We start from the raw sequence: 27,731 nt of genomic DNA, 5'->3' as shown, positions 1-27,731 counted from the left end.
TTAACGGCTAGTGAAAGACACACACATGGTGGCCCCACACACAGAGCCATGATTGGAAATCCATCATCGCTGCTCCATGTGTCATGGCCCACCAGAGTTTTGGATCTGGCTGAATGTTTTTGCCAATATTTAGAATCGAGGATAGAACTTAGTGGACGGAGTGGATTTTACATGTACTACATGGTGGGCTTCTCATTGCTTGGGTGTCGTACGCCGTAGCATGTGGGGTAGGGGATTTTGGTTCAATTTGTTTGGGCGAAAGTCATGGTTGGAATTAGAGGTGTACATGAACCGAGCTAGCTCAGTTAGCTCGCTCGACTCGACTAAAAAAAGCTTGATTCGACTTGGTTTGAAGTTGAGTACGAGTCGAGTTGAGCTGATTTTTTTAGCTCAAAAATGAGTTCAAGCCGAGTTTGAGCTGGCCTTGGCTCGACTCGACTCGGAACAAACCCAGCTTGAATTGAACTTGGATTGAACTCGTTCGGTGACTCGGTTACTCTGATATTGACGTTGCTCACCAAGTGTTTGATGAAATGACTCAACGAAGAGTGGCTGGTGGCAAGGAAGGTATGTATAGGAAACCAATACCCTTTTTTTCATGATTTTTTATGTTGCTTAAAAGGTGTTTGATAAAATACCCATAAAACCATTGTTGCTGTCTTGAATACAGTGAGATTTTGAAAGTGCAGTCCAAGTGTTTATAAAAATGCTGCACAGGTGAACTTGGCTCGATCTCGGCTCGAATTGGACTGAGCTCCTGACCGAACCGAGCCGAACTGGCCAGTCAGGCTCGAGGACTGAGCCGAGCTAAGTTCGAGCTGAGGTCAAGTAGTGGTTGAGCCGAGCTGTGCCGAGGCCAACTCCACTCGGTTCAACTCGATGTACACCCCTAGTTGGAATCGGATTGCCTGCCATGGAACTTCATAGTAGGGCCCACCATGATGTTCCTAATAAATCCACCCTATGCATCTATTTTTTCCCAGTGCTCTATTGGCCCTATCATGATGTATGTGTTTCATCCATGCCGCACATCTATTTTTCTAAATCATTTTACGGTATGAGATCACGAATGAGGTATATCCCAATCTCAAGTGGATCACATCCCAGGAAACAGTGTTGAATGAACATCAACCATTAAAAACTTTTTAGGGGTCGTAAAAGTTTTGGATTAAGCCGATCTTTGTTTTTTCCCTTAATCTAGGTCCCTAATCAAGAGATTGGATGTCAAAAAAACAGTACAATGGGTCTTAGGAGGACTTATATCCAAACACTATTCTTTCCCGTGGTGTGGTCCGCCTTAGATTTATATCTATTTCATTTTTCAAGCCTTAAAATGGTCTGTAAAAATGGATGAACCTTAAGGATGAAACACATACATCATGATGGAGCCCACAAGGCACCAATCACTCGCCACTGGGCTAGTGGCAGGGCAGTAGCCAATCCGTTCTCCAAAAAAATGATTTAGATTCATAAATCAAGTGGGCCGCACGACGGCTAAAATTGGGCAGGAAATGTATACCGTTGAAGCCTCTTTTAGTCCATCAAGTAGTGATGTTTATATACCATCCATATCGTTAATAATGTGATTCTTACTGGGATGAACTAAAAATACAAAATATTAGCCTGACTAAAAACTTACGTAGTCGTAAGAACCTTTCAACGTGGACGTTCAATCCTAACGGTTTCCTGTCGTGCAGCCTTCTTGAGTTTTGGATATACCTCATTATTTTTTGGGTACAGTACCAACGTACTGACATATTCTTTAAAAACAATGTACGGATGGATTTCTCACAAGCATCACGGCGGCCCCACTAACTTACCGTCATAGGAAGTTAATGCGAAAGGCGTCGGCGGGGAATCGACGTCACGTCATGGAACATTCATTGGAGGCGTCCTACACGTCAACGGTCAAGATCACCGCATGCACTGGGATGCCATGTGAGGCCTAAAGTGACGTTTTTGAGAAATCCACTCCGTCCATCTATTTTTCCTGATCATTTTACAATAAGAGACCAAAAATCAGGTGGGCCTAAAATTCAAGGCAGCCATAAAAAAAAAGAAAAAGAAAAACAGAAAAAAAAAATTCTACAGTTGAAACCTTATTGGCCTCCACCTTGATGTTTATATGCCATCAAAACCGTTTATAAGGTCATTCCCACTTACATGAAGTGAAAACATAAAAAGCTTTGCCTGATACTAAACGTTCGTGGCCATGCAAAATTTTCAACGGTGGTCACTAAATCTCCGCTGTTTCCTCCCGTATTGACTACTTGAACTTTGGATCCACCTGATTCTTGGTGACTTGTAGTAAAATGATCTTCAAAAACAGATGTACGGATCGGATTTCTCATAAAATCACGGTGGGCCCCACCAAAATCCCAGATCTTTCGCACGAAATCCGCGTCCCATCGGGACGTGAAACACACTATAGTACAAAATAGATGTATCAATGCCTCAGTATTGCTCTTCCCTCGCTCTCGCTCTCTCTCTCTCTCCTCCACGCTGACAGGCGTTGTCCCATCGAAGGTTTCTCTCTCTCTCCCTGACAATGTGTATCTTTTGAAGTATTTTATGAGGTTCTGTTGATTCTGTAGTGTTTTTTTTTTTTTTTTTTCATTCTTAGAATTAGCAGATATCAGAGCTTTGATTCGGTTTTCTATTGATTTTCATTGCTGGGTATTGATCGATTTCTCATATTTTCGGATTTTTTTTTTTTTTGGGACTTATTTCCAAGCTTGATCTGCTGGGATTTTTGTTGTTTTTAGATCTATGGTCTTGATTTCATCTGAGAATAGTTCGATTGATTTCTCACATTGTTACATTCTGGTTTATTTTTGGATTGATATCTGAGCTAAATCTGTTCTTTTGTTGTTGTTGTTGTTGTTGTTTTTAGATCAATGGTCTTGATTTAATCCGAGAATAACTCACTGTTTGGTGGATTCTGCCATCTGGGTGTTGATTGAAATGTCGTTATGTATGGTGTGTGTGTTTGATATATGGTATGTTGATCTAGGGTTTTTGTTGGTTTTAGATGTAGCGCCTTGATTCAATTGCAGAACTTCTCACTGTTGTGGATTCTGCCATTTGGGTTTTTATTGAAACTGTGATTTATGATTTTGGATTTTTAGGGCTTTTGTTATTTTTAGAAGGGTTGTGATTCAACACCAGAAGTAGGCTGTTGGTTCTGCACTTTTATTGTGCTGGTTTTGATTTTCTCTCATTATTTTCTTTCTTTCGGGTATCTAGGTTTATGTTGTTTTTAGATGTAAGGCTGTGATTTAATATAGGAAGTAGGTTACTGTTGGTGGATTTTGTCGTTTGGGTGTCCATTGGAATGACGGTTTATCATATGGGTTTTGGTTTATCCTTTTCTCCTGTTGGATTAGATATCTCAGGATTTGTTGTTTCTTATTTCTCAAGTTTAGGGTTTTATCCTTTATTTTCCAATTAAACAGTGCTTTTGGTTTGTCGAGGGATGTGAAGCTTAGTTTTTTTTTAATTGAATCTGTCACTCCCTTTGTCCTCGCACACGTGTGCACGTGTGGGTGTCTGGTTTGCGAATTCGAGGCTTTAGTTTGGATTTTAGGGTTTTTTATTTTTATTTTTATTTTTAGCATTAAGAATTAAGGAAAAATACACTGGATTGGCCCCAAACATGGGTGCCTTTTAATTTAGCTTAGCGCATTCCCAAGTCCTAGTAGGCAGAGCTGCCTTTCGACTATCCGGATGGTTCATCTGCTGGGCCCCACTATGGATGTATGATGCTGCAACATACTCTTCCAGCAAAATAATCTGGATGTCTGATTATTGACATGGAAGCGGATGGTGATGGTTAAAAAAAAAGAATATAGGGATGATCTATAGGTGGAGAAAAGTGGCACATCGATTGGATTGAATGGCTAGGGGTTTTCAGGGGAGGAGATTTTGGCCTTGTCCATCTCTGGTGGCAAGATCATTGGAAGGTGTGAGTCACCACTGGAGGAATGCTGGCCTGAACAACTATGCTGCTAATTTCAGCTTATCCTTGCATAACGCCTCATCAGGGTTTTGGTGTTTTTTCAGCTCTTCCCATAACCTGCTTCTGATTATTCTGATGGTGTGGACAGCTTCTTCTTGCATCTTAATCATAGACACTGGATCTGTCTACTGTAGTTTTATTTTGGTATTTTTTTTTTGGGATTCAGGAATGTGATTCATGTTGCTGACCCCAATTAGTTGGGATAAGGCTCAGATGATGATGGGGATGATGTTTATCATGTTTTATTTGATGGCGTATGCTGATTGTTATTGTGTGTCTGTGTATTTTGCTTGCTGTCCCTTTATCAGCCACCTGTTATGGGTTTGAATTTCCTGGTATGGGAGTCATATTGGACATAGATGTTGATCCTGGATTATCCAGTTTCAGAGATCTTCTTTCGTTAGATGTGCCATAGAAGTTGGGCCCAATAATATCTGCATGTTGGTCGCTGAACCATGGCGGCACTCATACAAGCTGAAAACTGGAACTTTAAGAGTACAAACTTTCGGACCAAGCATTGTATAGTGCCCCTTTAATGATTCAGGCATTTCGGGGTTTTATTGCTTTTAGGGTTTTCTTGAGTTGCGCTGCTCACTGGGTTTGACACTGCAATAGTGTTTTTTCTTGAATGTATCAATCAATACCCATTTGTCTCTGTAGCATTTATTTCAGTTATAGGCTATGCATTGGGGTTTAATGGTGTTCTTCCTCCCCTATGTTCGGTATTTCAGGTTTGGCATTTTGGGCCCAATTTAGTTTTTCTTGTACTGATCTTCTCTATTGTTTAGACACTGTGGACAGAATTTCTCCTTGCATTTCTTCATTGCTACTCGATTTCTTTGGTATAGTTATTATGTTGGATTTCTGGGGTTTCTAGCAGGGTTGGTATTTCTCTCTCTCATATGTTTTCGTTTTACTTGAACAATTTAGGTTGAGGTTTTTTTTTTTTTTTTGTGCGCGCATGTTTCTTGATAGCTAATGAGAGCCATGGATATGGTTAATTATTTATTCTTCTTTGCTGTTCTTTGAATTCAATGTCGAATCTTCGTGTTTTGGGTACTGAAACGTGTCCTTTGTTGATAAAGCGAGAGATCTTCTAGTGGAAAACTATATCTGCAGCATCTTGACTGAAGAAATGGCGTCGCAGACGGCGAGTCCTCCCTCTCCTGCTGCTCCAGTGGTACTTAATGTTTTTTTTTTTTTTGGTTTTTGTTTTTTGGTTGTGGGTTTCTTAAGTTTCTGATTTTTAAATGTTCTTGGTTTCTTTCAGTGAATTGTACGTCTCACCAAGGTCTGATTGATTTACAGGTTTGCAATGCTTTTGTTGAACAATATTACCATATTCTTCACCAATCACCAGAGTCGGTTTACAGGTTTTATCAGGACTCAAGCATGCTAAGCCGGCCTGAACCCACTGGTGTAATGACTTTGGCAACAACCGTGCAAGTAAGCTTGTTGGACTGAAAGGTGTCCTGAGTTGTTCTTCTTCTTCCCCCTTTTTTTTTTTAAAAACATTTTTATTGGAGTTCTTTTTACCAACAGTGTATTTTTTGCTTTCAGAAGCTTGCCTGGCCTGCCTTTGGGGTGACGATAGAATAGTGCCACTTGCTTTTTTGGGCCATGATGTGTATATTCTATTTTCTGCTTTAATGAAATAGATTTCCTTAAAAAAATAATAATAATAATCCAAAAGCTTGTGGACTGTCACTCAGATTTAAAATGCTAGGGAAACATAATACTGGAGACTGAATGCATGTATGATGTAGCTTGTTATGAAAAAATCATAAGCCAGTGCAATGTTTGCTTCTTGTACTAATTAATGTGTTTTTTAAACCCTTTTTTTGATCACTAACAAAATTTTATTAAAAGAGAGAAATTTTTTGCAATGGAGTACTATGAAGTGAACTTTAAGTGTAGACATTTTTGAATGTCTACCCAGTCGTCCAATAATGCTCCAAATCTTCTCAATAAACACCAGTTGCAGCCAACAAGAAGAAGAAGAAGAAGAAGGAAAAGAGGTCCAACATGTTGTTGCTTACAGCCATCTGTGGGTCCCACAGGTTGATCAGACCATTAAATGGACAAATCCCATTGAATCTGTGGCACCAATTGAACCACAAATAGATGCCTGATTTATATTCAGGCAGCAATGGGGTCTACTTGATCCAGTCTGAGGATCCAATGGTCCTGCATCAGTCGGTCACAGATCCTTTCTTTTGCCAAAACATTGAGCAAATGACTCCCTACATTGACAAGCGGAATTTTTAATCTAGTGCCATGGTTGCTGATACTATTGAATCTAAAGCTCAATTTCCAACCCTCGCAAATGGTGAGTTTGACATTCCTGGAATCACCTTCAACAATTACTAGAACAGAGAAATTATTTGAGAAAAGTCTCAGAAGTTTTCCAAAGATTCCTCAACTCCACATCACAAGTTTCCTCCCGCACTTGAAGGGACCACAAAGAGACATTTGAATGGATGGCCCTATTGACAAAATCTTTCCACAACCAGGTCCCGGGAAGACTAATGGATCCCATGTCGGTGTGTTTAAGGCTTCATCCGCATCCTAATGCGTACACCCAAAATACCATATGTTGGCTACTAGTGTAGCCTCAAAAGGTGTGTCAAGTCCCACTTCACTAGGACTATGAAGTCTTTCTATGACCTTAGGTCTAACGATTAATCGAAGCTCACATTCAAGTCTTTCCATGTTTGTGCGTGTAAGTCTTCATCCGCATCCTAATGCGTACACCCAACAACACCATATGTTGACCACTAATGTAAGCCTCAAAAGGTGCGTCAAGTCCCACTTTGCCTGGACTATGAAGTCTTTCCATGACCTTAGGTCTAACGATTAATAAAGCTCACATTCAAGTCAATCCAATTTGAGCATGATGGGCCTCTCAGTTTGGTGACCTGATATGATTCTCATCAATGAGAATGTCCACTCGAGCCCAACAGGTGCTTGTAAACAAATGAACACTCACACTCCTAGAGGTGAAGGGCACAAGCAACAAGATGCCCAATGGATGGAGATTAATCCATCCCAACTCGTTGTTTTTTCCTCATCACATCGAATAACTACAAAGCTGATCTTGATTTGCTCAAACTTGATGATGTAGTTATGGAATTTAGGGTACTTGAGAACTGCGGTGCCATAACTCTCTCCTAGCTGTCACAGTCAATTGTGTCAGCTTCATTCTTTCCCCATGGACCCACAAGAGAGATTCCAATTTCCATATAAGAACCCCTAAAATTCCACACACAATTAATAAACAAGAATAAAACATTCCATTGAATTAAGTGGTCATGAATAAACAAGGTCCATCAAAGTATGAATGTATCATTGGCTTTTCAGGGTGTAAGCATCTAACAAAGGGAGGTGTTTACAATGATTCCAAACATAATTGTTGCAATTAATTGGATGATTTAGATTGTCGCGTCAAAGCAATTCTTATAAAGTAAGGGCAACCAAAAGTGGGGCCCACATGTCCAAACGGAGCTGAAAAGCCATGCCCGAGTTGTTGGCTACTCAAATATTCTTGGAACCGATTGATACATGGTTATCAACATGACTTACATTCCAACATGTTCAGGTTCTAGATTCCACCAAATCATGCTCGACTTGTGTTCAACTAGGGCCTATTTGGTCAACTTTTAGCAGGTCAAGTTGACAGTGCTCGACGGACAACATTCTTACCAAACAATGGCCCGTTATAACATCAAATACATGTCCAAAACAAAAAAGAATACATATTTGGGATCCTCACATTTTAAGAACTTCAATAATTTTTAGATTTTTCCCCAAAGATAAAAAAAGTTTCGGCTGTCATAGGGCCTGTCTTTATCAGTCGATACAGGCTAGCCGTTACCGTTACATAATACCTTGGTAATGAATTATATACGTAATTTGGTACATTTCAATAGTACACATTTAGAATCATAATCTGGTAATTTAATTTAGGAAAACATGACTCTCACGGGTCAATGTGTTCACCTGTTCGAGTCAAATATGGTGGGGCCCGACCTGACTCTGAGTCTGGAGTTTGCCAACCTTGGATCAGGATCATGCACCTCACCTGTGTGCCCTGGTTATAAACACTGAATTGGACGATCTGTAGCGTTGTATCAGTGACTTACAGCTAAAATGGAAAAGGCCATTTCCTCTGTTTTATCAGCAATGGAACTTTGTTGAAGAGCAGAGTGAAAACGGCAAAGGGAAAACATCCATGGACAGAGAAGCCTCCACAAGACCCCAATAAGGGAGCCCTGTCTAGATGTTGAAGAAAATGAAAATTTTAACCTCAGCCCAGAAACCCTAGCATCAGCAAAGCAGACATACAATCAAAGCAAGCACTAGCGCTGTGTGGTCATTTATTCATGCTCTTCACTTGACCCAGGAAACCTTGTGCTCCCCCCTAATCAGCCCACAGTTCACTTGAAATATGCCGGCAACTGAGCCCCTTGAAGCACCCAATCAATCCAAAGAGCACAAGTAACTCCCACCATGCTTGTTTGCAGGCGATTAATCAGATGGTTAGGACTGACCAACTGCACTGGCACAATTTGGGGTTGGTGGGGTGAGATCCATAAACTATCCTCTTTCCTGTATAGCTGCATTATGCTGTTTGACAAGTACCTCCAACACGTCATTTCTTTGTTATATGGAGTGGCCTTATTAGCATCCACTTTGTGTTCCTTGTGCTCTCCACATGTTTAAAATGTTAAAATAACCATATTGATTTCCTTTTCTTTCTTCAAATATAATCCAGTCGCTTTTTAAAAAAAAATAAAAATAAATAACCATATTGATTTTAAGAATTGATCTGTTTGAAAACCTTCAACTAGAAAGTCGTTGGGATGCTTGGATATTTCTATGGACAGATCTTCTTATGACATGTTGCGCACTGCTTACTGCAACAAGATTTGAAATTTTTATCATTGAACTTGTGGTTTTCTTAATGAATGCTGAATACAAACTTTTTGTATTCAAACTTCAAATAGAATTTGGCATTTTAATTATTGATAATATATTTAACTTTCGTTCATGTTGTGGAGCAGGCCATCAATGAAAAGATTCTTTCCTTGAACTCCACGGAATTTAAGGCTGAGATAAAGACTGCAGATGCTCAGGAATCTCACAATGGTGGAGTGATCGTCCTAGTAACTGGATTCCTGACTGGGCTGGATGAAGTTAGAAGGAAGTTCACCCAAACGTTCTTCCTTGCTCCACAAGACAAAGGTTTCTTTGTCCTCAATGATATTTTTAGGTACATGGATGAAAATGAATCCATTGAGACCAGTCCTGTGTTAGCCAATGGTATCAGTGAAAATGCCCCAAGTGCTCCTTTAACTCCTGTTCCAGGTAAATGTTGCTCTCCTTCTTCCTTTCATACTCAACTGAGATTAGATGTGATGGCTGCCTGTAGGAGTTGCCCACTTAATTCTCTTCTTCCCACACGTGCCAATGTAGATCTGGGTTGTTCGTCTGTTGAGCCCAGCATGTATGCGCTGTGGAACACAAAAAGAAGAAAAAAAAGAAAGAGCTGGTCCAGTCATAGGTGGCCATTAGTGAATGAAAAAATTGATGGTTGGAAAAAAAACTGGGCCACCTGATTATTCAAATTTTGGGCTACACCACAGACATGGAGGGGCCCACGAGATCAATGTCCTGGTTCATGCACCCATGGTTTGCAACCCATGGTTTGCAATCCATGTGTTAGGGAGAGCAGGATCAGATGGCTACTCTTGCTAGTAGTCATATCACAATTCATTAATCTGCTGGGTTCAACATATTTTTTTTGAAACCCTCTTAGCTGTGAGTATGTTTTCAGAGCCTGCTCCTGCTCTGGATCGTCATCTATCAGACCCTGTAATTCCTCTGTCCGAGGAGGATCTTAACAATGGCGAGGAAGTTTGTGATCCATCAGATCATGAAGATTCAGTTGGTGGGGAAGAGGGCATTGTGGACCCAGCAGCTCTTTCAATTCAAAATGAAGTGCAACCTATTGCTGAATCGGCTTCTTTGGTCCAAGTAGATGCTCCCAAGAAGTCATATGCATCCATTGTAAGTGACTATTAACAAAGGGAAAGCGACTACACTGCATTGATAAATATCGTTTTCTTTCCCGCATATGTATTGCTTTTAGTGAGACTGAATTTTTTGCCTACAGGTTAAAGTTATGAAGGAGAGTGCAGCGCCTAGAGCAGTGTATGTACCCACCGCCACTGTCTGGATGGCACCTGCAAGCACAGAGCAGCAATCGCTTGCGTCAGCAGCCCCGCCTTCAGCACCTGAGACCCCAACTCCTAGTGACAGAAATGCCCCTGAAAGCAGCAATATTCATGAGGAAGGTGCTTAACATATGTTTCTCATATAGATATGTCTATGTTTCTGCCAATTTGAACAGTTTTCCATTAAAATTCAAAGTTCTATAAGAGCTTTGCTAAGCCCACGCACTCCTTGGCATGTGGCCGACATCTGAGCTGCGAATTAGGTGGTCATACAGTTAGATGACCTGACCTGACCCAGGAATAGGCTGGTCAACTCATCGGGTGGTAGGGCTATCAACAGGTCTGGTCATCTAGTACCTATCCCTGGTTAACTGGGTTTAGGTATTGATGGGTTGGTTCCGTTGGGGTTCGGTTCTTGTTCTTGAAAACCTGGACCCAGATCTGATCGGGTTATTGGGTTTTTGGATCCAGTTTTGGGTTTGATTAGGGTTAAATAAGAGCTTACATTGCAGGTCAGATTCGACGGATGGATTAAATCATATATAGACACATGCATGGTGTATACTGTTTAAATGGGCTGTCTTGCATGCGCATGGCTTGGGAAACTTCATTGGATTGCTAGAAATATCAATAAATATTTAATATATGTTATAATACTATTAAAATTATATGGATCCGTCCTGGACTGGACATGACATACCCCACCCTATTTAACTGGATCTAAGTAGGTGGACCCAACCCAAACCCGATTTCTAACTGGGTCCAAAACAAATAAACGATGAGTCCCAAACTCGGTTTCTAACCGGGTCCCCCCCAACACACACACACACACACACACACCCAAAAAAAACTGACCAGTTAAAATTGGGTTGGGTCTGTTGGGTACCCATTGATGGCCCTATCACGTGGGCCACATTTTGTAACAACAATGGATGGTTTTAAAAGAAATTGTCAACGACTCTCCACATTGGAGCAGCCTGATTTACTTTGTGGAGGTCATTTACATGGTGTTGATGTCTGCCTCATGTGCTGCTTGTAGTAGTGCATGTGAGCTTAGCAGAACTCATTTTCATATGGTATACTCTTACACGATCTTCATCCTGTTCTTTGCAGCAGAGGGTCACTCCATTTACATCCGTGGTTTACCTTTGAACGCGACAGTCCTCCAGCTCGAGGAGGAGTTCAAGAAATTCGGACCTATTAGGACTGGTGGTGTTCAAGTCAGAAGCAATAAGGTCTGTTTCATAAAAGTGACTTGTGAATTTGATTTATTTAGTTCGAGTTTACATCTTTGGTTTTCTTTTCTCCTTTTAATCTTGTGCAGCAACAAGGATTCTGTTTCGGTTTTGTTGAATTTGAGTCATCAAGTTCCATGCATAGCGCAATTGAGGTATGGATGCTGCAGTTGTTCCAATTCATATTCCATAAGTTACTTAAAATGAAATCTGTTTGATGCTGGTTATGGTTTTTTTATCAGTGGCCATAAATATTTGAGGGATCCTAATATGTCTTGCTAAGTCTTTATGAGAAATCCTCATTTGGATCACCCTTTACTAAAAATGGGCCATAAACACTAGATGAATGCTATTCTGCCCTATACAAAAGCCTTAATCTCCGCCTAGTTGGACTCGCGTATCCAAGTTTACTGCAAAACACCAGTTTCTTCCACAAATCAACACTATTAATCCCACGTACTTCATCTGAACCAGGATTTCTGAAGGAACTTTTTTTTTTTTTTTCGAAATTCAATTTGAAGAAGCCAATTGTGTAGCCTTCCAGCTAGCAATTCTCGAGTCTCCCATTCTATCTTCTTTCACTTCTATCTGACCTTGTTTAACAAATTACTCGACGAATCAAATGCTAAAGAGATTAGCTAATACTCATGGGTAATTTTATTTATTTATTTATTTATAAAGTAACTGCAAAATATATTGAAGAGAAAGAAACTTACAAAAGAGAAAAAGAGAAAAACAGAAAAGAAGTGAACTGCTGAGATAGCAGATCACACCTAAGCACCAAGAAAAGACAAATCAACCATCTTTAAACCCTTAACATTAACAGCCCATTCAATGACCAGCTTTTTAGCCTTAGAGGCTACAATCCTACCCGAGAACGCCCTATCATTGAAACACATATTATTCCTTTCTTCCCACACCACCCACCAAATAGCCAGGAGAGCCATGCGCCATATGATAGAGTTAATTTTTCCGAGCTTAAACCCATTCCAATCAGATAACATCTTTGCAGCAGACTCTGACGCGCACCAACTGACTGAGAAGTGCTGGCAAAAATCTTCAAGAATAGAGGAGATGAAAGGGCAGTGAACCAGTAAGTGGTTCACTGATTCAGCGTTGCGCATACAACAGAGACAAACATTAACTAGTTGCAGGCCTCTCTTAGATAGGTTATCTAAAGTGAGAATTCTGTTTCGACTAACCAGCCACCCGAAACAAATATATTTAGGCGGGACCTTGTAATTCTAGATGAATGAGGGGACTTCAGTCAGATGGTGGGTGGAAGGATAAATTGCTGTGTAAAGAGACTTAACTGAGAAAGAAGCTGATTTCTCGAGAGGCCACATGATACTATCAGACTGAGAGTTGTTAATCTTGATTGGGAGATACAATTCAGAAGATCTATATAATCATCGGTTTCACTTTGGTTTAGATTTCTAGTGCATCTGATGTCCCAAACTGGCTGATCGGATGAAGACGAGCAGCAGGTGTTAATGAATATATTCCTATCGGGGGCAAGCCTGTAAAGCTGAGGAAATAAAGTCTTGAAGGAATAGTCTCCACACCAGGTATCTTCCCAAAATCTGATGGAGGTTCCATTACCCAACTCAAATCTAATATTAGAGCAGACAAGATCTTTCACTTTCAGAATACCCCTCCATATGTGTGAAGCCTTATAATAGGAGGATTGTTTCGGCCACCAATTGCCGTGAGAAGCTCCATATTTGCCCTTAATGATTGAAGTCCACAAGGCTTCCTTTTTGGAGGCAAATCTCCAAGTCCACTTCCCCAGCAAGGCTTGATTCATGAGTCTCAGATTCTTCACATTTGCGCCGCCCTCATTGAACACTTTACACACTTCCTTCCATTCAAGTAAATGGAACTTCCTCTGATTTTCCTTGCCAAACCATAAGAAATCCCTTCTAATTTTATCGATGCTCCTGATTACAGACCCGGGACAGGTGAACAGCGACATAAAATAGAGGGGAGGGCTAGAAAGGGCTGCTTTTATGAGGGTTAGTCTTCCTCCAATTGACAGATACCTACATTTCCATGAAGCCAGATACCCGTGGAATTTGTTGATAACCCTGTCCCACATGTGTTTTGGCGGGGGGCCGATGCAAAGAGGCAGCCCAACAAAGTAAGTAGGAAAGGACTCAACTCGGCAACCCAATGTGGCGGCAAAGTTCTGAACGTTCTGAGTGGGGACATTAACTCCAAGAATTTTTGACTTGCGAAAATTAATCGTGAGGCCTAAAACAGCTTCAAAGCATCGGATAGCCGTGAAGAGATGATCTATTTTCTCTTGTGAGGCCTCTGAAAAAATAAGAGTATCATCTTTGAACTGGATATGAGTGAGGGGGACCTCCAAACCTGGCACGGATATGCCACGCAGGATACCATGTGCTTGACCTTTTTTCAACATTTGAGATAACGCCTCTGCCACTATAAGAAACAGAGGATCTCCTTGACGCAATCCTCTCGAACTCTTGAAAAAACCTGCGGGAGAACCGTTGAGGATGACCGAAAAATGAGCTGAACCAATACAAGTGGCAATCCACCGTCTCCATTTAAGACCAAAGCCCATCCGAGTTAGCATGTATAACAGGAAGTCCCACTCAACGCGATCATATGCCTTAGCAACATCCAATTTACAGAAAATCCCTGCAGACTTCGACTTGTGACAGGAGTGAAGGATTTCATTAGCAATAAGGGCTCCATCCATAATCTGCCTACCTTTAATAAAAGCATTTTGATTGCTGGAAATGAGAAGACCAATGACTTTTGAGAGACGAGCAGACAACACTTTGGAAAGAATTTTATACGGACTCCCGATCAGACTAATAGGACGAAATTTAGAGAAAGATACAACTCCCGTCACCTTAGGAATGAGAGAAATAAAGGAAGCACCCAACCCTTTGGATAATCTGCTTCCATCATGGAATTCTTGAATGAAGGAGAGAACGTCGATCCGAACCGTTTGCCAGAACGTCTGATAAAAGCTAATCGGAAAGCCATCTGGACTTGGAGACTTGTCAGCGCCCAACGCATCGACAACTGCCTTTACTTCGACTTCAGTGAATTGAGACTCCAAGTGATCAACATCATCAACCTGCAGGCAGCTGAAGGAAATGTTATCTAATTTCGGTCTAATCCAGTTCTCTGACGTCAAGAGGGTCTTGAAGTGAGATATCGCCAGATCGGCAATTTCTTTTTTATCCTCCACCCTGTTTCCTTTATCGAAAATGGTAAAGACGACTTTAGATTGAGAGTGCATCTTGGCCATATTATGGAAGAACTTAGTATTCTTATCCCCTTCTGCTATCCACTTAATTCTGGATTTAATCCTCCACGAGGATTCGTCTTCTAGAGCTTTTTTGCTTGAAAGCTCCTGAATTATAGAGATACGCCTGATCAACATCTCTTTTGATAACTTGATATACTCATGGGTAATTTGATATACTTGATAAATTGTTCAGTTATATTTAGCTTTTCTTTCTTACTCTTTTGTTAAGCAAGCTGGCAGATGCTGTTCAGGGTGCTAAATTCTTAGTTTATTACCGCTAGTTGTGACACAGGACCAGTGTTGATTTATGATTTGAGATCATACGATTATTGTATTGAATTGTGCAATATTTGTGGTCATTTTCTAATCTCTCTCTCTCTCCCCTCTTTTGATGGCTCATAGACTTATTTTAAGAAACTGTTCTTGGTTTGCTTTAGAGCCCAAATTGTTACAAGCATCTCAGACTCTCAGTAGAAGAGAGCCTAAGGTTTTATGGGGACATGCAGAAGTGAGGTATATCCATGATTAATGGATTAGTGATACTTCAGATGGATATACATGAGTTTATTAGGAATGAGACTTTTTCCCCCCAAGAAGCATGAGTAGATCTGTTGAAGTATGTGAGATTCATGTTACTCATTAGGCCATCCTCACTATTAATAAAATTACTCGAGAGAGGCCATCCTCACCATGTAGATTCCTTGTCCCATAAATAAGGTTGGTCACTTACCAGGTGAGCCACATGTATGTTGAATCTGGGCTGATGGGTGTTCTTTAACTGTTGACCATTCAGACACATGTCCTCTTGTTGAGTGACCTTCAACCTAGTGGTCTTGGATTCCCCACTCGTGGTATATTGGCATGCATCCTTTCAATTTCACCTACGAGTCCTGTTAACAGGCTCTTTGATGTAGGACGGATAGTCTATAACCTACAATGATGCAATGAAGTTAATCAACAGATTAATTAGAGAAATCAAAACACAAAATAAAGCTAATCTATCACAAGGTTAAAGAGTTCGAGCATTAAAGATGCTCCAGTTCAAGACTACCTACAATTCCGTAGTGTAGGTTTTAGAGGATATTGATTAATTAGGACCTATGGAAGGTAAAACTTCCATTTAGCATAGGGATAAATCTTAATTCAAAGGAAATCACTTGGTTCTATTAGGGTTTGGGTAAGTTAGGGTTAGGGTTTTAGTATTTGGGAATTATGTTTTTGGGAATAAGGGTTTTTGAGAATTTAGTTTTTTTTTTTTTTTTTTGAAATAGGGTTTGGGAAAATGGGGAATTAGGGTTTGAAGATGGAAACGAAGAAGCAAGAAGCGGGGTAGGTTTGTTCGTATGGACGGCCGTACGGCCATACGAACCGGGTTATCCATATGGTTGGGTGGGGTGATGGATTGAGAGTAGTCTAGACGGCTAGGGTGATGGTTTGGGTTAGGTTTGGAAGGGCTAGGGTGATGTTGGTGTCTTGGCGATGGTCTTTGGTTGGAAACAAAAGAAAAGGGGGAAAAAGAATATGAGAAGAGAAGAAAGCAAAAATAAGATTACCTGGAAAGAAAATAAAAGAAAGAAGATAATTGGAATCACTCCATGGCTTCACACCGAACTCCAATCACATGAGGAATTTTGCTCCAAAACAAAGTTAGAAGAAAATTTCATTCAATAGTGAATAATGCCCCAAGCTTCACATGTCCAAGCTTTATATGCTCTATTTGGGGTGTTTTTACGAAAAACACCATTAATATTATAAAATGTCTAAAACCCCCCTAATACCAACGTCATCATAAAATAAACTAAAATAATCAAACTAACTAAACAAAATAAGTAAAACTAGTGTCTAATACGAGTCCATGACCAAGACGACCTAAGGATCAAAATGGCCCAACAGTCAAGATGGCCCATCATGTGAAATCCCACGGTTCGATGCAAAATCTAACGGTTCGATAGATGTATCCAATCGATCCAACCATCCAATACTCTCAACTAAGTAGCCCTCATGTATCTTCCCAATGTGAGGTTTTCAAAGATACACGATCATGCATGTGGGATCTTCAACGTGACTAGGAACTCAAATTGGGCCCATTGGGCTCCATGTAATGATCTCGTAGCCATAAAGAAACCGGGGAAACTCATCTCCTCCTCTAATAAATCCTAAAAGGTGCTCGGATGTCCTCATCAACTTCCCTTGGCTAAAAAGAGTTCGCCTTTGGCGAAATAAAACTGCGATAACGATCTAGGAGATTCGGGTCTAGTCTCTGAAGCTCAGTCTCTGTAATTCACGTACTGTCTAACTCTTACTTGTTCTTCCACTTGACGAGATATTTCTGGAAACCTCTGTATTCAGTAGAAACTACTCGGTCATTCAAAATACATTCTCCCTCTTCTCTTTTGGTAGGTATGGATGGTAAAGGAGGTAAAAGCTGGGAAAGCTAATCTGGCAAGAGCCACCGGTCATGGGGCAGGTCGGAAGTACCACCATCTGGGCCAGTGTGAGGGTCGGGAGAAAGGCTAGTGGGTGGAGTTGCTGGACCCTTGTAAGACACAAGATCTTCCACACTGAATATAGAACTAATGCCCATATCAGGTGGAAGATCTACAACATATGCATTAGGACCTAATCTTTTTAATATTTTATAAGGTTCCTGCATTACGGGCTTGTAATTTTTTTATGGCCCCTTGTGGATATCGTTTTGGCCTTATCCGAACTATCACATAATCTTCCACTTGAAATTCTTTAGACTTATGATGAGAGTCATCAAATATTTTGTACCTTTTCATTGCTCACATTAATCTGTTTCTTAATTTTAGGATGCAAGTCATGAATATGTTGTGCAAATGCATTTGTGGACTTTGAAGCTCTATGGGTGACTGACATGGGAATGAGATATATAGGCTTCCTAGGCTTATAACCATGCACTACCTCAAAAAGACTCATGCCAATTAACTCATTGAATGAACTATTATATGCAAACTCTGCAACTTGTAAAATTGAATCCCAAGTCCTAATAAGGTTAACTACAAGACATTGTAACAGGTTACCTAAGCTTTAATTGACCACTTCTTTTTAACCGTTAGTTTGAGGGTGGTATGCCGATGAGAATTGAAGTCTCGTACCCTTCATGTGCCAAAGTGTCTTACAAAAATAACTCATGAGTCTTACATCTCTATTAAACATAATGGTTTTTGGCAAACCATGCAAGCAAACCACCCCTCCAAAGAAAAGCTTGGCAATGTTGGTGGCGTTAGACGTTTTGGAACATGGGACAAAATGGGTCATTTTCGAGAGACGGTCCACCACCACAAAGAATCGTGCTTTATGATTGTCATGAGTAGCCCAAACACGAAATCCATACTAATATCTTGTCACGGATCGTGTGGCACCGGTAAGGGCATATATAATTCAGTGTTCCGCCTTTTCTGCTTTGCCAGTTGACAAGTTCTACATTGTCCGATGATTTTGGCCACGTCGTGCTTGAGGTTGGGCCAATAAAACCTATCCTCGACAAGGGCAATAGTCTCGTCTCTACTGAAATGACTAGCTATTCCAACATAAAGCTCCCAAACTAGAAAATTCTGAAGGGAGGTGCGGGGAATGCAGAGTCTGTCACATTTCAACAAAAACCCATCGATTAGGACAAATCCACTATCACTACTCGACTAATCATCCAAAAGTAACATGTAAACTTTTTCAAAATCTGGGCATGCTAAATATTTTCCATTCAATTGTTCGAACCCAATGACTTCCACACTCATGGATTGGAGTAACGCCACTCAATGACTAATGGCATCAACATGTTTATTCTTGATTCCGACCTTGTGTTTCAAAATAAAAGTACTCTTGGAGAAACTCAACCCACTTGGCATATCTTGGGCTTGAGGTATCGCAAGGCCTTATGGTGAAAAAACAAGACGAGTTCTTGGGTAGAAGATAATATCGCCATTGTCGTAAAGATTGGACTATCGTGTTGAATTTTTTGTCATAGGTAGAATATCGTTGCTTCGCCTCATTCAACTTCTCGCTAAAATAGGCAACATGGTGCCCTTCCTTGCTAAGTACTCCACCTATGTCCACACCAGATGCGTCACATGCAACCTCAGAGACTTTAGAAAAGTCAAGAAGGCCCATGATAGGAGCCTCAATAATTTTGTCCTCAATCTCCTTTAATAATAATGCCTTGGAGGTAGCATTGGTTCATTTGAACTCTCCATTCTTAATATAATCTGTGATGAAACTAAAGCCTCAGATGAACTGCCTATAAAAAGTTGCTAAACCGTGGAAGCTATACACCTCATGAATGTTTTGTGGTTCGGCTAACTTACTATAGCCTTGACTTTCTCGGGATCTGCAGACATACCCTCAGATGAAACAATGAACCCTAAGAAAACTTTGTCAGACATGAAAGAACACTTCTTTAGGTTAGCATATAACTTCTCCCTCCTAAGGACCCGCAAACTTGACTCAAATGGTGGAGGTGTTGTTCATTGGAGATACTATAAATGAGGATGTTGTCAAAATATACCACCAGGAACTTATCCATAAAGGGCCTCAACACCCGGGTCATCACTATTATGAATGTACTCAGAGCATTGGTCAAGCCAAAAGGCATGACTAACAACTCGTATAGCCCGTCCTTTGTCTTGAAGATCGTCTTCCATTCATCTCCTGGTTGAATGTGTATGTTGATACCCTCTTTTGAGGTCGATCTTGGAAAAGATCGTGTTACCGATCATCATATCCAACACGTCGTCAAGACGTGGTATAAGAAATCGATATTTGACCGTTATCTTGTTGATGGCCCGACTGTTTATGCACATGCGCCAAGTGCCATCTTTCTTAGGCGTGAGGTGGGCTATCACGACATGTGGACTCAAAACTCTTCTGAATGAACCATTTTCTAAGAAGCTTATCCACTTGCTTTTTCAATTCCGCATGCACGGAGGGGTTCATTCGGTAATGAGGAGGGTTTGGTAGAGTCGACCCAAGGACAAGATCTATGGCATGCTAAATGCCTCGCATGGGTGAAAACTCATCCAGTAATTCCTCAGGGAAAACATTGCTAAACTCCTTCAACACCGGAATCACTTCAGGTGGTAACTTTACACTAACCTTGCGCGTGACCTCTCTTGCTACGACGACATACACCATCAAATCGGCCTTAGTTTCCCCTTCTAACTTTTTGGCATTTATTATGTGGAGAGATTTAGGTTGGGACTTCCTCACATCTTCTTCTTCTACTGCTTCTTCTTCTTCTTCTTCTTCTTCTTCTTCTTCTTTTCTTTTCTTCTTTCTTTCTTTCTTTCTTTTTCTTTTCTTTTTTCTTTTTTTTCTTTTTTTGAAAGGTAACGATTCTAAATTGATAAGATGAACATATTACAAAAGAAGGGGGAAATCGGCTCGCTAAGGTAGCGAGCAGATTACCCACCTAAAAAAGACAAATTACAACCCTTTAGAGAAGCAACATTAGAGGCCCATTCCACTAAAAGGAATTTCACCCTATTAACTAGAAAATCTGCCGAGTTTGAAATATCCCGGAAACATCTCCCATTTCTTTCTTCCCAAACTGTCCACCAAGTGGCGAGAAGGGACATTCTCCAAATTTCGTTGGTTTCCTAAATCAGTACCTTGCCACGCTGAGAGCAAACTCTTAGTGGATTCAGGAAAAGACCAAAGAATACCAAAAGGGGGAGGATAGCTGCCCATATATAGCTAACGAGCGAGCAGTGAATGAAAAGATGATGGCCAGATTCTGCGTTGGCCATGCAGCACCGACAAACATTGGTGAGGACCATGCCCCATTTTCCTCAAGTTATCGATTGTCAGGACCTTCATTGCAACTAGCCACCCGAACACTACTATCTTGGGAGGAGCTTTGACTTCCTCATATCTTTTGGATCACTTTTCTTGACGTTCTCCTTCTCCGGGGTGCTTTTGGGCAGAAGGGAATCCTCTTTATCCTCTTACTTTCATGAATAAATGAACGCGTATTCGAGCAGTCGAATAGTGTCACATCACAGTCATACAACCAAGGTTTGCCCAAAATGATGTGGCCTATGTCCATAGACAAAACATCACACTACAACGTGTCTTTATAAGAAGCAAACCGAATGGGAATAACATATCGATGAGAAACCGATATTGAGGATGCATCAAGTCATGAAACTCGATAGGGCAGAGAGTGAGGGACGGGTTTCAAAGCCAAATGAGATACAATGCTAGCGGAGACCACGTTGGTGCAATTGCCACTATCAATTATCACCTTGTAGTTTTTGTCACCATACTTGATGTGAGTGTGGAAAATTAAAGTCCTGTGCCAATCATCACTCTCTATAGCATGGGCTAAGGCACATCTGACAACTACAATTGGCACGGTTTCAACTCCAACTTCTTCATCACTAGCACTTGGACTGATATTCTTCTTCATAATCGCCCTGATCATCTGCATCCTCATCAAACTAGCTAATCACGAGGGTCATTCACTCTTTCGTAGGGCACTAGTATGCAAAATGGCTGTATCCTTGGCAGTTGTAACACCGCGCTTGCTCACCCACCCTCGTGCTGGTACTAGCTAGACCTTTGCCCTTAACATTCCTATTAGTGGATTCAGTACTAATAGGGGCTTTGGATTGACTTCCAAAATTAAGTTTAGCTCTTTGGGGAGTAGCCCTGACATTGGATTTCTGAGAGTTGAATTGGCTCATAAATTATGGTTTTAGATACTACTATTGCTCTTGCACCACTTGATAGGCATGCTTTAGGGTGCTGATATCTTAAGGAATAAGCTCTCGCTAAAGCTCGGGAGGCCCATTTGAGATGGGAAAGGGTCACTAACGAGTCCTCATATCGCATCATATATTCATCAAACTTGGAGATATAATTAACCACGGGCATTGATCACTGCCGAAGGGATTGCTATTGATCCAAAAGCTTCTGCTGGTAAGAGAGTGGAATGTAAATTTTTTTTTTTTTTCATTATCTTTTTCATCTCAACCCACAGTGAGATCAGGTCATCTTCAGACCTTTCCACCTTCCGCTCAACATTCGTCCAAAACAACTTGGCTTGGCCCAACAACTTCATCTTGGCGAACCTTGCCCGATGGCCATCAGATATATCATACCACATGAAATAATGATCTGTGTCTGAAAGCCAATCGAGGAAGGCCTTGGGGTCCAAGTGACCATCATCACTCGGGGCCTCAATCTTCACACTCTTCATTATTCGCTCATCAATATCATGGTGGTCCTGATACTCTCCAAGGGTGGTGGGGTACGCATCCCACCACGACCATTACCTCGGCTATGACCTCTCCCACGTCCTCCAACTTGGTTTCCTCCAACTTCGCCCTCGCTTGAGATTGGTCATCTTCCCCATTGTTAGGGTTTGCCTAGAGGCAAACTTCCAACTGGGTTATGCGGGTGTTAGTCACTGCCACTTGGTTGTTGGTGGTCCTACCTTGGGCCTCAAGGGCTGCAAAACGGTTATTCATGGCATTGATAGCCTCGGTAAGTTGTTTTAGACTCATTGTGGCGTGTAGACCAAAACCATGACTAATATGAGTGGGCAGGGATCTAATGAGAACCTAAGAACTAAAGACTCTAGATGTAATGTGATGAGAATGGAGAGACTGCTAACCCTAGACATGACAATATGAAAACCTATGCTAATTTGAGGACCACGCTAACCCTATGCTAAACCCTATCTCTGATACCAAAATTTAATGCAAGACGAATAATTTATAACCTTCGAATGATGCAATGTTAATCAACGGATTGATTAGAGAAATCAAAACACAAAATAAAGCTAATCTATCACAAGGGTAAAGAGTTCAAACATTAAATGATGCTCCAGTTCAAGACTACCTACAATTCCGCAGTGTGGGTTTTAGAGGATATTGATTAATTAAGACCAATGGAAGTTAGAACTTCCGTCTAGCATAGGGATAAATCTTAATTCAAAAGAAATCACTTGGTTTTATTAGGGTTTGGATTAGTTAGGGTTAGGGTTTTATGATTTGGAAATTGTGGTTTTGGGAATTATTATTATTATTTTTAAGTAAGGTTTGGGAATATAGGGAATTAGGTTTTGAAGATGGGAAATAAAGAAGCAAGAATGGGGGTACGGCTGTTTGCATGGACGGTTGTACGGTGCATCCATATGGTTGTACGAATTGGGTTGTCCAGACGCTTGGGTGGGGTGACGTCTTGGGAGTGGTTCGGACGGCTGGGGTGATGGTTTGGGTTAGGTTCGGAAGGCCTAGGGCGATGGTGGTGATGATCTTTGGTTGGAAACAAAAGAAAATGAGTAAAAAAAAAAAAAAAAAGATGAGAAAAGAAGAAAACAAAACTAAGATTACTCGGAAAGAGAATAAAAGAAAGAAGATAATCGGAATCACTCAATGGCTTCACACCAAACTCCAATCACAGGAGGAATTTTGCTCCAAAAAAAGTTAGAAGAAAATTTCATTCAATTGTCAAATATGCCCTAGGCTTCACACGTTGAAGCTTTATATGCTCTATTTGACCTTTAATACTATAAAATATTCAAAACACACATAATATCAACTAAATCATAAAATAAATCAAAATAATCAAACTAACTAAATAAAATAACTAAAACTAGTGTCTAATATGAGTCCATGATCAAGACGACCTAATGATCAAAATGGTCCAACGGTCAAGATGGCCCTTCGTGCGAAATCAAACAGTCCGATAGATGTATCCAATCGATCCGACAATCCAATACTCTCAACTAAGCAGCCCTCATGTATCTTCCCAGTGTGAGGTCTTCAAAGACACACGATCATGCATGTGGGATCTTCAACGTGGTTAGGAACTCAAATTGGGCCCACTGGGCTCCATGTAGTGATCACTTAGCCATAAAGAAACTGGGGCAACTCTCCTTTTCTGATAAACGCTAAAAGGTGCTCAGATATCCTCATCACTCTTCCTATTTTTAATTGGTTTTATGGGTGTAAATATTTCAACCATGCGAGGGTATTTGCTAGTCTCTTGGTCTAAGCTTTCGCATCCTATGCGTCTACTAGGTAACCTTATCATTTCATAACTATTTGGTGTAGCCCACTGATGGGGAGGATCCACCCAAGCATAGACACCTCCAAGCTAAGCACAAGAATCACACAAGGTAGAAAGAAAAAAAAATTAGAATTTTTATTCAATTCAAAGGTGCCTTTATACAAATAATTATATAAGCTTTTGAAACCTACATGTGGGGAAAACTAATAATGTCATTGACAAGCAATGACTTGTTACAAATATGGAAAATAATTTAAAGGGATTAGAATGCATTTAAGAATATTTGATTAATGGATTATTTATAGCTCGCATTGCTGGCTACTTACCTAAATAAGAGGCCTAGGCTTTTTTATTGATGGGTCAGTTGTTGGGCTCGGGCTTAATGGGCTTGGACCTAGCCCATGGATTATGCTCCCAAATAAGCTTGCATCACCTTTTGGAGAAGCAAATTATATCCCAAGCATAAGTCCACCAACTAAAGTTGAGGAATTTCTTTCTTTGTGGAGGAGTCGAGGAATTTCTCTGTCTTTTTCTTCCTTTTTAAAAATAAGATGGAGATTTCTTGTCTTGGGAATGCAAATTGTTTCCTAAGTTTGAAAATCCATTTTTTGGTTTTATTATTTATTTATTGTTATGTTGTTGTCTCCAATGTATAAAATCCATTTTTTGGTTTTATTATTTATTTATTGTTAAGTTGTTGTTTCCAATGTTTGAAATCCATTTTTTTGGTTTTATTATTTATTTATTGTTTCCAATTAGGTTTCATCATAGTTGGATCTCTACTTGCATTCTAAACTTTTGACGCTTTTTTATTGGTTTTAGGCTTCACCTATCATGCTTGGGGGCCGTCAAGCTTTTGTTGAGGAGAAGAAAACTACATCTCGAGGCAAGTTATTTTGTCTTTAAATGCATAATTTACTGGAGCTGACCCCAAAAAGCTGGGACAGGGCTATGATAATGAAGATATATAGTTGCAGTTGGATGCACTTCTGAAATGCAATAATTTACTCAAGTGAAATGGAGCAAATTGCAGCTACCGTTCTCAGTAGCAAAGATTAGGATCTACGCTCCAAATTGCTGTTAAATTACTTACTTTCAAGTTGGAATTGAAGGGAATATAATTGCAATTAGAGGGACTTCTTTCTCATTATCAAATACTCTAGATGGTAATTACTAATTACACAATTATTAGCTTTGCCTCTATCGCGACTCAGAATCTAGCATGTTTTGCCACCCACTAGGGCCAACATGCTGAGATCATCTTGATGATTTCAACCTTCAAAAAAAAAAAATTTAATTTTTTTTTTTTTTTTTACTACCATAACTGACCTATTGTCCCATAATCATGCTTCAGTGACGATTATGACTGTTGATATTTAGAGTTGAATGCAAGCCATTGGAAAACTTCTTTTCATTGTCTAAGTACATCTACCTATAGTCATGGTCATGATCATCCATTCAACCTAAGTTTCTTATGGTGGCCCCCAGATAGCATGGAGTTCACAACATGAATGGTTTCGATCATTGCAACCACAGGTTATTTGGGCCTCAGTGTCTGGCAAACGCATGCTGGGTGCTGAGTCTGCGACAAATGCCAAATTAACTCATTACACAGTATGGTCATCTTGAAAACTTGTTAGTGCCATAATCCTATGCTAGTTTTGCACAATTTAAAATGGTTGTGATTTTGTCAAACATACACATGGCATATTTGCAAGGCAATCCAGATGGTCTAAATCACTGACTCAACTGTGGATGGAGCATAACCAGGAATTTGCATTGATAAGTAGCTATCCGATTTGCCCTTTGATTTCGGACCACTCAATATTTTACTTTTAACCATCCATTTGATAAAGATTAATTGGATGGTTAGGGTTGCTTGATCATTGCGATTTCAGAGATATCCTTTACATGTAATAGGACCCACAATTTCGATGGTCTGGATAGCAAAGCAGTACATCAATGCCCACATGGGAGGAGGTTGAGTCACCACCATTTTTAAATGGTGCAAAACTAGCAGAGCCTAAGACACGATATGGAGCAATGTTCCATAACACCACCACACACTCACGCCATAGTGGGATTTCACCACCTATGGGTACTCAAACCCTTGATCAAGTGGTAAAACTCCTTAGAGTCTACCACCGGAGCAAGAGTAAGGACCCAATTTTGTTCTAACTTTTTTTTTTGTCAGCTTGTTAGTACACCCCACTGTCAGTTGACACTTCACTGTTAGCCACCTCCACTAGGGATCGATGCCAAGACCTCAGTGTTGAAACGAGGTATCTTTCACTCAGTCTACCACTTGAGCTATGGAGCCAACTCGACGAGTTTTCATGAGGTTGAGTGCTGACTCCGAACTCCAAAATCTATAACCATCAGCTGTGCCGATGATGGATACGGGTTCCATTTTCCATGCTGTCCCAAATGCAAACCTTAGTTAGCTTGGAGTCTATCCTTCTGTTACAAAATGGAAAAAAAAGGGAGTATTGAACATTGCTTAACACGGGTTCCATTTTCCTTGTTTTTGCAAATGCAAACCTTAGTTAGCTTGGAGTCTATCCAACTGTTATCCAGCGTGATGTCCAACTGCTCACCTAAACCACCCAAAATGGAAAAAAAAAAAATAGTGTTCTGCAAATTGCAATTGACTTTATAACTAGAAAATTTTCTAGACTAGAAACCATCCTAAAAGTTTTCGAACTGACAATTTTCTGCTGGTGGCCTTGTCTACAGCAAGTGGCAGTGGGAGAGGGCGGTTCCCTCCTGGAAGGGGTGGTTTCCGAAGCGACAGTTTCAGAAGCCGTGGTAGCTTCGGCGGCGGGCGTGGATATGGAAGAGGCGATTTCGGGGGCCGGGGCGACTTCTCAGGCCGTGGCCGGGGCCCATCTGGCCGCAGTGGCGAGAGTTATCAGAGAGTCGATCAGAATGGGAACAGCAGGGTGGGCCGTCCAAGTGGGATGAACCAGACCGTAGTTTCTTCCTGAAAACACAACGAGCTGATAACAGCACACCCGTGATGATATTCAATGGACGGGCCATGGTTCCTCAACACATAATTGAGGTTGTCTTTTCTAATTTTACTTCGACACCTGAGAATTCATTTTTGATCGTGGATAAAGTTTAGGTCTCTCTCTCTCTCTCTCTCTCTCTAGTTTTGAGATTTACATCAGCAATGCGTAATTATCAGACTTCATGCAAAAAAGGACATTGAATCTATATGAGAGATTTCTTCATGTGTGTTTGTGTTTATTTTATTTTTGTCCTTTTGACATATAAAACCCTGCCTTTTGGACTATGCCCAACTACCTCCATACCTTTTAAGTATTGCTAAATAAACCCAAGTCTTTCCAAACGTTAGTAAATAAAAAATAAAAAAAATCCTGCCATCAATGAGCCATATGTACTATTATTGTATTTTCAGAAATCCAAAACTGCACCTTTATGCACTTATGGGTCATTACACCTTTTTCCAACAGCCTTTACCAACCATCATTACATGTCTTTACACCTCGCCCCTTTGCCAGTGCCACATGCGTGTAAAGCTGTACACATGCTCACGTGTATGAGATCTGATCGTCCGTAAGGTTGGAAATAATATTCCGTGATGGAAATACTATTGAGGGGTGTAATGTATTTGACCCCAGTTTGAAAATATAGGGGTTTATTTAAGAATAATTAGAAGGTAGGGAGGAATTTAGGTATAGCCCAAACAGGCAGGGGTTTATATGTCCAAAGCCCTTTTATTTTTGTCAACTCTAGAATTACTATATGGAGAAAACATGGAAGAGAATGTAGGGTGCTAAATGGCCATATCTATGTTCGTCAAAGCACAATCTGTATTGACGGGACGCTTATACAAGATCTGGACTGTTCATCAACCATGCACTATCGTGGATGGGCCATACAGAACTACGCCA

The 27,731-nt window shown here is 40.5% G+C and overlaps 1 protein-coding gene across 4 annotated transcripts; it reads left to right on the top strand.

Annotated features, from left to right (window-relative positions):
- Positions 1-2,432: 2,432 nt before the first annotated feature.
- LOC131219383 (nuclear transport factor 2-like) lies at positions 2,433-27,047 on the top strand. Of its 4 annotated transcripts, none has more exons than XM_058214487.1 (10): positions 2,433-2,526; positions 5,104-5,198; positions 5,327-5,464; positions 9,082-9,385; positions 9,855-10,087; positions 10,194-10,374; positions 11,368-11,489; positions 11,579-11,644; positions 24,634-24,701; positions 26,552-27,047. In XM_058214487.1, exons 1-10 carry the CDS (start codon positions 2,442-2,444, stop codon positions 26,796-26,798), a joined length of 1,539 nt encoding a protein of 512 aa, XP_058070470.1. In that variant the 5' UTR covers positions 2,433-2,441; the 3' UTR covers positions 26,799-27,047. The 4 variants fall into 4 exon arrangements, with proteins under 4 accessions (XP_058070470.1, XP_058070471.1, XP_058070469.1 ...); XM_058214488.1 differs by having other exon boundaries at positions 2,437-2,526; positions 11,371-11,489; positions 24,634-24,697; positions 26,548-27,047; XM_058214486.1 differs by having other exon boundaries at positions 2,437-2,526; positions 24,634-24,697; positions 26,548-27,047.
- The last annotated feature ends 684 nt before the right edge of the window (positions 27,048-27,731 follow it).

This window comes from Magnolia sinica, chromosome 11, assembly GCF_029962835.1.
Source record: "Magnolia sinica isolate HGM2019 chromosome 11, MsV1, whole genome shotgun sequence".
In the NCBI taxonomy this organism is placed as follows: Eukaryota; Viridiplantae; Streptophyta; class Magnoliopsida; order Magnoliales; family Magnoliaceae; genus Magnolia; species Magnolia sinica.
This window is presented reverse-complemented; position numbering and strand designations above follow the sequence as displayed.

Excerpts from the sequence above, each read along its gene's own strand:
- LOC131219383 (XM_058214487.1), top strand. The coding sequence starts at position 2,442 with ATGTATCAATGCCTCAGTATTGCTCTTCCCTCGCTCTCGCTCTCTCTC. Across the intron at positions 10,375-11,367 it reads CAGCAATATTCATGAGGAAG|CAGAGGGTCACTCCATTTAC; the intron begins GTGCTTAACATA and ends TGTTCTTTGCAG. Across the intron at positions 24,702-26,551 it reads AAAACTACATCTCGAGGCAA|TGGCAGTGGGAGAGGGCGGT; the intron begins GTTATTTTGTCT and ends GTCTACAGCAAG.